This window comes from Leptinotarsa decemlineata, unplaced genomic scaffold (genome assembly GCF_025532065.1).
Source record: "Leptinotarsa decemlineata unplaced genomic scaffold, Ldec_3_MD MMD2_P_RNA_scaffold_2, whole genome shotgun sequence".
In the NCBI taxonomy this organism is placed as follows: domain Eukaryota; kingdom Metazoa; phylum Arthropoda; class Insecta; order Coleoptera; family Chrysomelidae; genus Leptinotarsa; species Leptinotarsa decemlineata.
Window position 1 is genome coordinate 20,545,894 of NW_027412529.1, and position 13,935 is coordinate 20,559,828.

Consider the following 13,935-nt stretch of genomic DNA (forward strand, 5'->3'; position numbering starts at 1 on the left):
CTTTCAGTCAAAGTAGTAATTTATTTGTATATAATTATGATATTCAAAGACTAACAAATAGTAATTTTTTGTCATATAATGTATAATATTCAAAGACTAACAAATTTCCAACTTAGACTTTTATTAGTCAAAGTATTCATTTGTCACATAATCTATGAATACTAATACAACTAACTACTGTTTGTGTGAATAATGTAGCCCTGAAAAGGCTGTTGTTTTTTTTGACCAGTAGGTCCACGGTTTTGTGCCACAGGTTGGACATTATTACTATTAAACTATGATATACTCGGGTGAAGTTTGTTAGTGGCCTCTCGCAAGCTTCACACCAATCTGTCCCTTTCCATAATTGAGACAGTGTGTGGGTGTTGACATGGGCATACCACCTCCATTATTGTTTCTATGCGAATAAAACCGAAAGCAGCACCAACAAGTGTTTTTGTTTCTCCATCTATTGTGCTGATCAATACGTATGCATCCAATGCACAATACAAATCCAAGGGATCTTCCAGTGTCTCACTGACATTGAGTGTTCGAATACCGATCCTCATAGCACCATCACTTCAGTTGTGTCAGCTTCTATCCCTTCATCATCTCCTTCTTCATCCATGACCCTCTCAAACTCCATCACGTTCATCATCTTCGTCGCTTTGGTTGGCTCGTTTTCAACTTCGTCTATCTCATCTTCATCGCTCCAACATCTTCTGCTTCAACTATTACTTCCTCTAGCGGAACATTGACATCCTCATCATCTGATTCGTCTATCCAATTGTTTTCATCAACAGCAGTATTCTATTTAATGCAGCATTTATTTTTGCAGAATTCATCTTGTTGTTGTTTGCTCACAGTTGTAGAGAGTGAATGAATGAACTCTAGGTTTGCAAGTCAACTTATATAGGAGGTGATGCGACTCCCACTTGACTCGTTTAGAGTGGAATAGTAGGAGAAGTTATCCCACTATACTTCCACTGATGTTGATTTGTATAAATAGAGATCGTAGGGTATAGGAGAGAGCATTCCAGAGTTTCTGTAAGTCATCTCTTAATATTTCTAATCGAATTAGTAAAATGCCGTTTCCAAAAGAGTGGAATGAAAAACCAAAAGTGTGTGTCTACCCAATGATGATTGCAGGGGCTATTGTGTGCTACTTTTGTCAAATAAGTAGACCTAAGGATTCAATCAATCCATGTACTGGTATGTGTAGTGATTGCGTGTTGCGGATTCAACTATCGCCTCCTTCTCATCCACCGAAGCGAACAAATCGGATTAATCGTCAACAACAGTTACAGTGTCTGAAGTGTTCCGAACCTATAATATTTAACAATATAGGTATCTGTAGAAATATTTTGTTACCTGTGCTGCCGTTCCAACTCCACTGCAACGTTGTTTGCGTTGTGATACATATTCCATGAATTGTTGGAATCATGTATGCAATGCATGTAGAAGTACTTGGATCTGTGTGAGAAGTTGGTCAACTCTACCCCAATAGGAGAATCCATTTTTTTCAATATTGGTGTTTGACGCACGAGCAACAACTATTGAGGAATAGAGTCAAAGAACGTTCCACATCCACAGAGACATATTAACATTTTTCATTTTTTATTATCGTTATTGTCCTCTATTATTAATAAATATATATATATATTTTGAATTTTATTTGTATTATTTTCTAACATTTAAAAATACATGCATGCAACACAAAGTTTTCCTCTTAAATGACAAAGATTGTTACATGCGTGAATAGTTTAGTGAGAGAGCGCATGTGCAGTTGATGAAAGAGCGCATGCGCTAGTTTATTTTCTTCTATAAATGGTGAGGTCTCAGTAACATCATCACCTTTCCTATCCACATTCTATTGCTATCACATATCATTCCTCAGACCTTAATAATCATGAGCTCTATGCGCTATTGATTGCTGAAGATGGTTCACCACTTGTTGATATCGATCAGACTGATTTTGAAAATATTCCAGTATTACATTTATCGAGTCAAGATTCGATAAATGATTTTGATATTAACGACTTCGTTAACTTTGCAGATGTGCCAGAATCAAATGAGCAAATTATTATTGAAAATCCGATCGTTTCGCAATTATCATCACTCAAACACTCTTCATCTACCCTTCCTCTTGGTGTTGATAAGAAATCTAGAACAATCAAGAGGAAGGTTACTAAGGCATCTTCATCGATTGTCACTGACTTTAAAGAAAAGAAAGAATCCAAATGTTGTGCAACAGAAAAAACCCGCAACGAAAAGTGACAGATCGAAGAGGAAGCCAAAAGGTACTCCTAAAGAAATGAAGAGTGATTTGAAAGCTGACCGCTATCTTCTTTCAGTCCCCTCCATCGGTTTGGGGAAATGAAAAGGAAAGCAATGCCGTCTTGTAAAGGCACAGATGACTATTGCTGAACTTGAAAAGAGTGAGCGAGCTATTAATGCTAATAATGAAACTCTTGAAGCATTAGATGCCAAGATTGCATTAGCGAAGGTTGAATTGGCTAGAATGTCTAAAGATGCTGATGAACTCCGTTCAAAAATTGGTAAAGATAAGCAATTCCATCAACGTTCGAGAATGCAAGCTCAGACTGAGCTTGAGGAGTCGACTAAGCTTTATGAGACAGCATTATCAGTGAGAGATAATTGGCAAAAAGAGTTGGATACTGCATTTCAAAGTGACGGCGATTAGTTTTGGGAATGATAATGTGTTTTCAATATCGTGAGTTGAAAATATAAGCGGGAATGGAGTATACAATTAATTTGGTTTGGTATACACAGAACATTGCGAATGGCTGGGGCAATGTTTACCGCTGCATATTTTTTCAGTTCACATACTTATAATTGAAATGAAACAATAATGAACTTTAATATTACTTTATTCATAAAAGTCACTATTATATACATTTAAACCATATTTGATTCATCAATCCAAGAATTTTGTTCGCTAGGAAGGCCTAACCACTTTACATATACTTTATTTTTCTTCTCTTCAACACCTTCTCAATCAGATATACGTCAGGATTCTCGGTTCGTAATAACTCTTCTTCGTAAAAACATCCTCTAATCGGCTGTTCATTCATCTTCAAGATTATAAGTCGTTGGGATGGTTTTATTAATTTTAACAATCTTGAATAGCTCCGTGGTAAAATTCGCAGTGTAAGACTTTTCAAAAATATGTTTGTATTTACTTATACGTACAATATCATTTAATTGGAATTTGGGTTTACTTTGTCTTCCTCCAATTCCATTGATACCTTGAATTTTAATTTTGTTGTTGAATCAACATTGATGGGTGCCATACCTATTGTACGATGAACTTTATTATTATATCTACTAGTTATAATTGGAAGAATATCAAGCCATTTGTGGTGACCTCTCATCGAAAATTCCTTGTAGAGCCATGCCTTTATTGTACGAATCACTCTTTTGCTATAGCTGCCTTCTTTGTGCTAAATGTTGAATAATGATTGATATTATATCTCGCATGAGAGATGAGAAGCTTTATTGAAAAATTCTTTCCCTTGATCGCTTTGTATGTGTTTGGGGGAGTATTTGGCTTCTTTCAGTACATGTTTCATTGCATTAGTTACTGTACTACCTGTTTTATCTTTAACTGCTACAGTCCACAGATATTTTGGAGTAACAATCTATCACTACAAGTATATATCGGTATCCTTCATTACTTTTTGCATAAGGTTGCAGTTCAGCTAAATCTATTTGCCATAGATCTGCAAAACCTTTGATGGTGGTTATTCTTCTACGAAAATTACGTCTTGCAGGTTTATGTAATTCATTAACAACTTGTCGTTTGACATCACTTATTTCATTAGTCATTCTATTTCAATATGATTAAAGAGAAAAGGTGATAATGTTACTGCATTGAATGATGATGTGACAGTGATCATTACATGTGAATATGTTAATATATATTATACCTTCTTCACGTAATTCTTCAATTATTGAAATTATTTCATTATCATGTCCGGTATGTCCGGCTGACTTTGAAGCTACCAATAGTCGTAGGCGAGCAACTAACTCTTTCGGTGAATTCCAGTACACATAATTCACAGGTTTAGAATTATATATTTTCTCCATTTTCACTCGTTTGAGTGCTCCACCAATTTTACTTCTACTTCTTATTGGATATTGTCGTGAGTCTAATAGAGGTTTGATAACTTCACGAAATTTTTTAGAATTTGTATTTTTAAAACCATTCTTCAGATGATATTGTTTATATGGAGCATTCGTTATTTTCAATATTTTGGAATATACTTGACGAGTTTCTTCATTATCAACATCTTGTGGATTCTTCAAAAAAATCATATCATACAATTCTGGACTACCTGCGCATTCATATTTTTTCACTTTATTAGCATCCCAAAATGAAATGTTTCCATCTTTGAAATTTACCACTAGACTTCCCATTTTCAGCTTTTGTGTAATTGGATCCATACGTACGCCAAATGTTCCATCATATGCTGGATTTCTAGATTTTATATTATTCAAATGTTTCATCAAAACATCTTCACCACTTTCATTCATAACAGGTGAGATGTCAGGATCCGAGGAATCGATGTGGGACGATGATGGTGTTTCGAATAGAGTTGTTCTCATATCGTCTTGAAGTGTGCTCGTGTCACTTTCACAGATGATACACTACCAAAAGATTGTTTTCTTCCTATTGGAGTACTCATGGGATAATTTGAAGTAGATTGAACAGTTCCATGATTTGGTGATAACACTGGTGATTTAGAAGTAGCGTTTGATGATAAAACATTCAATGGTTTCATTATGGGCTCATACAATCTTTCAAGTGTCGTACGATTTTCAATATTATCATTCTTGATAGAGTTGAATTTCTGCCTGACAGCTTCTGTTTGTCTCTACTAGTTGACGTTTCAAATTTATTTCATTGTTTTTATTTTCAGGATCTTTTTTTGTATTCATAATGCCCTTTTTTTTGAATTAAAGCTTAATTCGTTGGTGAAGTGACCACTACAATATTCAGTGATCGAATAGTTCCAAAAACAAGATCATGGGTATATAAAACTATCGAATCCTTTGCGATATCTACCTTCATCTATTTTTCTATCCTTATCAATGACTAGAATCCATATTGGTCCTCCCAGCATTTAACACACATCAATTGGAATTGTTTGAATGTTACATCGGTGAAACATGATCTGAATAAATGTGATGTAAATTCGTCTCATCTTGTTTGAACATTATAATGAAATTGGTATTGTCACGCACTAACTGTTTGGGTACCCGTGAATATGTCTGTGCTAGATAAAAACAATCAACATCCTTATGACGTCCCATACAGAAATATGATCTAATAATATCTTGCTTTTCACATATCACATCATCGAAAATGAAAACAGAATTAGGCTTAGCGTCGGAGGGTTCCACTATTTCTGCATTATTGCTGAATGTATAAAAACCTAATCCTTTTATAGGTTCCAAAACACTTCGCAAGTACTGATATTTAGGTTGATTGAGTGATTTCGAATAGAGATACACATTTCTAAATCTCAGTCCTTGTGGATGTGTTAATAGTGATATCATTGCATTCGTCTTTCCACAATTTGAAGGTCCTATAATGAGTCCTCGAACTGATGATGGAAGTAGTGGACCATGTCTGAATACCCTTTGTCCATTCAATCCACAACCAAATTTCTCATCTAGATTATCTACAGCAAACTTTTCTTTCTGTTTTACAATGCGCATCGTGCCGTGGTTGGAGACTATATAAATGTTATTAGCTTATTCATTTCAATGTGTATCATCAAACGATACGGACGTATTGAAAGTGATCGTAAAATTAAAAGAGGTTGTGGTTTTGTTAATGATTTAATAAACAAACTTCCTTTCGAATTACATCTACCCGGAGGTTATCAATACTGTGGACCGGGTACAAAATTGAAACAACGTTTAGCTCGTAACGACCTGGAATCAATAAATTAGATATTGAATGCAAAAAACACGATATTCAATATTCTAAGCATCCATCCGATCTTGCAGCAAGACATTTAGCCGACAAAGAACTTGAATACAGCGCTTGGGATAGGGTTAAATCGAAGGACGCGAGTATTGGGGAAAGAGCAGCTGCATTACTTGTCACCAACATTATGAAAGCGAAAAGACATATGGGCATGGGTTGTAGTACCAATAAGAAAAAATGTAAGAGGAAACAAACGAAGAAAATAATATTAAAAAAGTTGCATTTGGTGCTGGGATAGTCCATAAAGTGCGAAATGTATTGAAGAAAGCTGGTGGGAATCAATTTGTGACGAATAATAGCAAAAAATATCACTGTGGCATTGCAGGCGGCACGTAAATACCTTAAAGCTGCCGGTGGAAAGAAGAAAATCCGCACACCACGCATAATTCCTGTTCCCAAGATCGGTGGACTTTTACCATTGATACCAATTTTTGCTGGACTATCCGCACTAGGAAGTTTGGCGGGAGCCGCTGCTGGTATTACCAAGGCCGTGAATTCGGCAAAAGCCAGCAGAGCGGCTTTAATGGAAGCCAATCGTCACAATAAAACCATGGAGGCTGTAGCATTAGGCAAACGCGGAGTGGAATATATCTCAAACCATACCGTAAAGGTTTAGGACTATATTTAAAACCATACAAAGCCACAAACAAAACAAAAAACTAATTGAACCCCTACCTCAGAGGCCTCTTACTGATCTCGATCTCAGTTATTATGCACAAAAAATGAAAATTCCACATTTTCGTGGTGTTTTTATGCGTGATAGATTACCATCTTCAGGTCCAAAACAAAACGAGACAGCTATTGTTAATTTAGATGGAATAAGTGGACCAGGAACACATTGGGTGGCATATAAAAAATGTGGGAAAGAAGTCACATATTTCGATAGTTTTGGAGATCTACCCCCACCATTGGAATTGACTCGATTCTTTCGAAAATGTTCGAATGTAAAAATCAAATATAACTATGATCGACAACAGAAATTTAATACAGTTTCTCTGTGGTCACTTGTGCTTGCAGTTTCTCTCTAAATAATTTTCCAAATAAAAATGGATTCAACACCAAAACTGGATCGGGAGGCTATCAAGGGATGGGGTTTTCACTTAGAATGTTTTCAAAATATGGTACCTTGAAAAAAATGATAAAGTGATGCTTGCAAATATGCCTAAGGAAGTGATACTTGCATGTGTTGCACATGAGATTGCATATGTTTGGGAAAAGTTGCCTAAGCATCTGCAAGATGACATCGATATAATGAAACATAGATATTGTTATGAGCACCCCACCACGATCAAAATTCAGAATCGGATGTTAATGACGGTCCTATACCTCGGAAATCTATGTGTTGTATTTGTAATATAGAGGATGTGAATATTGGTATCAATAAAAATGATACTTATTACAATACAACACCTTCCAAAAAGTGTAAATTGTCTCAAATGTGCTGTTGCTGTGTACAATAATAAATTGAAATGTGTTTCAAAATATTCATCAGTCATGTCACGAAAGTTCGAGCTACAAGCTGTCGGGACAAGTGTCTTGAGTGCGGATTTTTTTCCACCATTGAATTGGATAGGAACAGTCGTTATGGATTAGGACTTTTGGGATTCTATGGGTGCAATACAATCAATAATATAACTGAAGCTAATAACTTAGTTAGTTTTAGAATCAGTAATGACAACTCATCGATACCCCAAAGTTGACAATTGAAATTCCATGTGGTGCTTATGAAATAGAAGAGATCAATGCCGTCATACAGAAACATATCATGTTCAGATTGTTTCATGATAAAAAACCAAATGATGTCGTTGCAGATGATATTTTCTATCTACACGCCAATAATAATACATTCAAATGTGAAATGCGATCCAAATATGAAATTGATCTGACACATCCAAATTCAATAGCAGAAATGATGGGGTTCGCTCATGAAATATTTCCACCAAATCAGATACATGAATCATCATTACCAATAAACATTACAACTGTGAGACTTATCCGCTTAGATTGCAATATAATATCTGGTTCATATATAAATGGTGAAGAATCCCACATTCTTTTCTCATTCGATATTGATGTTGAACCTGGCTACAATCTCACTAAAGAACCACACAGTATTATATATATGCCTGTCAGTCCAGAAGGTCGTCAATTGATTCACAACATTACAGTGCGTATTTTGGATGAAAAAAATAACCTTATCGATTTTGGAAGTGAAGAAGAGATTTTCATTATTTTGGAATTGAAGAAAATCGAATAACTGTTGTTATGGGTTTCATTTATAATAGACAAAATCGCATTGAACAATCCCAAACGAGTTGCACTATCAAAAAGAAAGGTGTGCATAAAAAGAAGCTCATTCCACAAGTGTATGCTAAACAGTTAGCAAATAACGCTCTGTCTGTGAGTGATCTTAAATTTTTGAAATCGATTGGATTGAAAGTGAGAAAATAACAATGGTGCTCGAAACAAACAATGAAAAGTTGAATATATTCAATGAACCAGTGCTCGATCATTCTCTCATAAGTTTACATGAGCACACATATAAGCCCTATGGATCACCGCTATTCAGGAATTCGGATGAAATCAGAATTGCAATCAATAATCAAGATGTTATACTAGATATTGCCGAGAGCTTCATTTACATAGAAGGTAAATTCCCCCAAAGATGTAGCGAAAACATGCTTTCTCTCGAATAATGCAATTGCATTTCTCTTTGACGAAATTCGTTATGAAATGGGTGGTGAACAAGTGGCTGTTGTTAGAAAACCTGGGATAACATCTACAATGAAAACCATGATATCATTTGGACAATCTCATGCTAACACATTATTGACATCTGGTTGGGGACTTTCACAATTGAAGCAAGATATCTTGGATACAAACAGTCATGTTTTTAGTGGAAAACTACCACTGAAATATTTGATGGGTTTTGCTGAAGATTACAACAAAAGTATCTTGAATGCCAAACAGGAATTGATTTTGATTATCGCTCGATCATTCAAAAACTCATATATAGGTGAGGTTGATGCTGATTTGGAAATAAATAAAATCGAATGGAAAATAAGGCATATTGTACCAGATGATAAACACAAGCTCAAACTTTTGAGTAGAATAAACAAAAGCGGTCTGAATGCCAAAATCAAGTTGGCGTATCGTATGTGGGACCTCTATGAACTACCATCATTACGTGGGACTTCTTCAGACATATGGGCCATCAAAACAACTAACGCATTGGAAACTCCTCGTTTTGTCATCATCGCATTCCAAAGTACTACCACATCTGAAGATAGAACACAAGATATTACAAAATTCACAACTGCTGATATCAATAGTATTCGAGTATACTTGAATTCTGAAGTTTATCCATATGAGCGTTGGAATTTGAATTTCGATAAAAAACTTGATGCTCCTGCTTATTATGCTTTTGAGAGTTTCCAGCGAAGTTATTATGATAAAGATATGAGTGAACCTCTGATGGACATTGGACAATTTAGAGAGAATCCACTATTCGTCATCGATTGTTCCCATCAACCGAATGCAACAAAATCATCAACTATTGATATAAAGATTGAGTTTGAGACGAGGAAGACCAAGTTTCCAGACAACACTAAAGTATATGCATTAATTTTGCATGATACAGTTTTAACATACAATGCATTGGATGGTTCAGTTCATAGCAGATATTGACACTTTTTTTCACTCTATCATGTACTGTTTTATGATCTTTTTTTTTTATTTGTAACTGACTTATATCATGTATTGTATTTTATATCATATTTATTGTTTTGTAATCATTTTCTATTGTATTTCATCAGATTTAAATAAATAAAACATGAAAATAATACAAAGTTTTTTATTTGACATTATTTATGATTTACAGGAACATACAGACTATCTAAAATAACTTCTTCCTCATAATCATCATTTTCGCGACCATCTTCAATTTCCTCTCGATTTTCATCATTCAATTCAAAGTGATGAATAATCCATTCTGGCAAGTATGGTTGGAGGCTATACAGGAATCTTCTTAGGTTCAGTTCAATCATAACCTCACAAAGTTGCCACAATTCCAATTCATTATCCAAAAATTTGTTGCAAACTTCTGCACCACTCCAATAGTTCTCAGCATCACGAAGGCATAATTCGATTTGTTTTTCATCATAGCATACACTCATATCATAAACGCTTGCATGTTCGGCTCCATCACCCAACACCTTCAATTTAGACGACAAATGTTGAACCGATGATTTGAGATCTACAATATCGACCCAATCTTGACTTGCGTACTGCATCCACATCTTTAAATGGTGGAACTGAAATCGAATAAAAAAAACAATAAGCAACCTCCAATTTTTCAGTGATATAATACTCACATTCCCATTTTACTTGTAGTTACAAAGTGAGTGTATTCAACTAAGTTAGTAATGTTTATATTTCCATATAATTATCATCTAATATATGAATATTAATAAAACAATAAGAAATTCATTATAATTACTATTATTATTCAATCATATTGAATTTGACTAGAGTTATCGTTTTCACACCAAAAAAACTTTGTAAGCTATGACCTAAAGAAATTCACTATAAATTATTACTATTATTCAATCATATTGAATTTGACTAGAGATCGCGTTTTCATGCCAGCAAAACTTTGTTGGCTCTGTCCTAAATACATCATCGTATATTTACCACCTGATGAGTTGATACAAGATATATCGTCATCACTGAATTGCAACGAAATACGTTTTGGTAGCCATGTTTTAAATAATTTATCATTGCTCACATCTTGCAAAGTTAATAAAATTGATTTACCAAATCGTGTAGAATAAGTTGACATATTTTTAATTATGTACACTTCATCAATTGGCAATGATGATAAGGCCTTTTGCTCTAGTATTTCAACCTCCTGTACAATCAAATTATTAATTTTATTCAAGTCTACTTTTGAAACGGACATGATGAAAATATATATGAAAATATAAACAATTTCCAACAGACAAATACACTCACCGTCTTCCTTCTATTACGAACTGAATAACACTCTACCAATTGCTAACTGCTGCAGATATATTCGTCTACTGATTTCATAGTGTGCCAGGCATTTCTTTTATATTAAACAGTATGAGTCACCCCCACCATGAAACCGTGAAAGATTCACATTGCTAGTTGCTATCCACTAGAGATGCCTGACGTCACAGCCAAGCCCATCTCCCAACTTGATGCGATAACAGTTGCCGGTACGAGCAAGCAATGGTCGTTGCGGTCTCGGAGAGGGTAGACGCTAGGCAAACGGTCCTCGGCTGCCGTTGTGTCACCATCGATAGCGGGGCTAGAGCGAACCTTCATCGCTTCGGGAGAGGTGAGGGCAGACCGATGAATACGCATTACTCTGCCACACGTCGTGGAGTGAACATGTCGCTCTCTAGCCGTTGAACGGTTATTGCTGTGACGTCACTCCACTACTAACTTGGTGCCCTAACACCGATGGAGCATTTATTACTTGGAGGATCTTCGAAGTATGCAGACGTATGTTTGTACATAGACAAACAAGCACATGATGAAACCCTGTACCGTGCATTCTCCTACACACACACATAAACACACAAAATCTCATATGAAAAAAAATCTGAACGATCCATGCACCAGACACTTCAAGGTCACAACGCCTTGACTTCACTGCACAACAAAAAAACTTCACCAAACAACAACCAATAAAAAAAGCAATTAATACGTCATAGTGGTGGGGGGAGGCCGAGAATCAGCTGTAAACAACTACTAATATATAATGAGTTTTTAAGTGCTGATGTAAAATAGACATATTGTTTTCAAAATAATTTTATTCAATTAATTTCTATCATGGTTTGATAGGATAGGTAAATGCCATTCGACAAACGTTTTTTTTGTCTCGGTAAATCAATTTCCATTAAATATCAAATAGACCAACATACCTAGAAACATATTTCAGATAATTTGATTCGTCTGTTCTAAATCCCATTGGTGTCTTTCCCAAAAGCCAACTTGGAAATCCTCCAAAGTTGTATTCCGCGCTGATATAAGGGCCAGGCCTCAATATCACAAACAAATCTTGCTCTTGCGCTAGTTGCAAAAATTCCTCTAAATATAAAAAGTCTTCCATATGTGATCCACCTCCACCAAAATCGTAAACGCCAGAGTGTGGTTCATGTAAATTCCACGGCACATAAGTTTCTACAGTATTCAGACCTGCTGCTCTGATTTTTCTGAGACGATCACGCCAATATGCTCTGTGTACCCGAAAGTAATGCATTGTTCCACTATACACAGTAATATTTCGATTGTTCAAAGTGAATTGGGAACCAACCGAAGACAAACCGTTGGTAATCTCATTCAATGTATAATATTCATAATTAGTAGGAAGACCGCCACAAATTTTGAAAGGAAACACCAGTACGATAAAAAATGGAAGCACACACATTTTTCACTACTTTTTTTCTTCAACAATCCCGAATGAAATTATTTCATGGAAAATAATGAGATATGATATAAATATGAGTTTGTTTTTATCGGGTACTTCAGATGATATGATATCAAGTATCTCCTTTTTTTTTCGAGATTATGACGGGTACTATGTATTTTTCGGAAATAGCAAATAATAACAAACTTTTTCCATGAAGATTTCTTTATTGTTTTTCGAAATATTCCCCCTGATGATCAATACACTTTTGCATTCGTTCAAACCAGTCAAAGCAGTTTTTCCATTCTCTTGCGGCACCTCCAAAACATGGTTTTTGAACACTTCAACTGCTTCTTCGGCATCGTAAATCGTTGAACACGTAGTTTACCTTTGATATTCGGAAATAAGAAGAAGTCATCGGGTGCCAAATCAGGACTGTAAGGAGGATGCTGACTGCTCAAAAATTCACCTGTTTGACAAGATGTGTGAGAGCTGGCATTGGCATAATGGAGATTGATTCGTCTTCAGCGGTTAGTTGAACGAATTTTTATAAACACTTTTGGCAAACAATTGGCCGTGTACCACTCAGAATTGATCGTTCTATACTGCTCAAACGGAACAGTGGCCACATGACCCATTTGACCGTAGAAACAAGCGACCAGTTGCTTTGTTTTCGGCTCATAGTCATGAATATACTCTTTTGAAGCACCACGGTCGAATTTTTTAATCATTTCCTTCACTACTTGACGCGAGTCGTCTTTTAAGCTATTGATAAATTATGAGATATCTAGGTTAGGTTAGGTTAGATCCAAAGTGAGTCGGTCCATTCGACTCTTCACCGCAACACGCAAGGGTTCATTGTGGCTCACACCTATTCACACTCGACCGAATAAACCCAGCTTCTTAACGAAGCCGATTAGTTTGTAAGGTGAGTAGTCTTTCAGGTCAGATGGTAAGAGTACGTCTCTGCCAAACTCTAAAAACCTGATTTGGTCCCAAGCGGTGTAGGCATAAAGTATGTGCTCTGCTGTTTCATCATTTTCTATGCATATGATGATTCAAATGACAGTGACCTGTAAGAAGGCCTGTTAGACATTGTAGTGCATCCCTACTGTAGTACAACAACTGTATGGTATCAAGTTTCAAAGGCTGAATAAACGCCTTGGAGTGAGCCAATCCTGGAAGATTCTGCCAGAAGTTCATAAATCTTCTTGCCATCCAGGTGTTCAATCTTTGTTTGGCAAAGCCTAAAGCGATGCCAATGACAGGTTCTGATCCGATGAAGCTGCTTGCAGCACCCTCCTTTGCAAGTGAGTCAGCAGCCTCATTGCCCTCGAGGCCAGTATGGCCAGGATTCCAGACCAGAGCTTGATATCTGACGAGAACTTTTTTTTACAACTAAGTGTTCATGGAAAGTCGAATGTATTAAATTAGAATAATGTGCAAGGATGCCTCTATTCCACAATATGTCACATGACGATCTGACATTATTAGTTCACGC

At 35.9% G+C, this 13,935-nt stretch overlaps 1 protein-coding gene across 1 annotated transcript in view; it reads right to left on the reverse strand.

Annotated features, from left to right (window-relative positions):
* Positions 1-12,519, reverse strand: part of LOC111513077 (beta-galactosidase-1-like protein 3) — a 28,814-nt gene extending 16,295 nt beyond the window's left edge. The window contains exon 1 of the mRNA XM_074185330.1: positions 11,950-12,519. Coding sequence (XP_074041431.1) covers positions 11,950-12,455 — 506 coding nt within the window. The 5' untranslated portion in view covers positions 12,456-12,519. The remainder of the gene's footprint in view (positions 1-11,949) is intronic.
* Between the last annotated feature and the right edge of the window lie 1,416 nt (positions 12,520-13,935).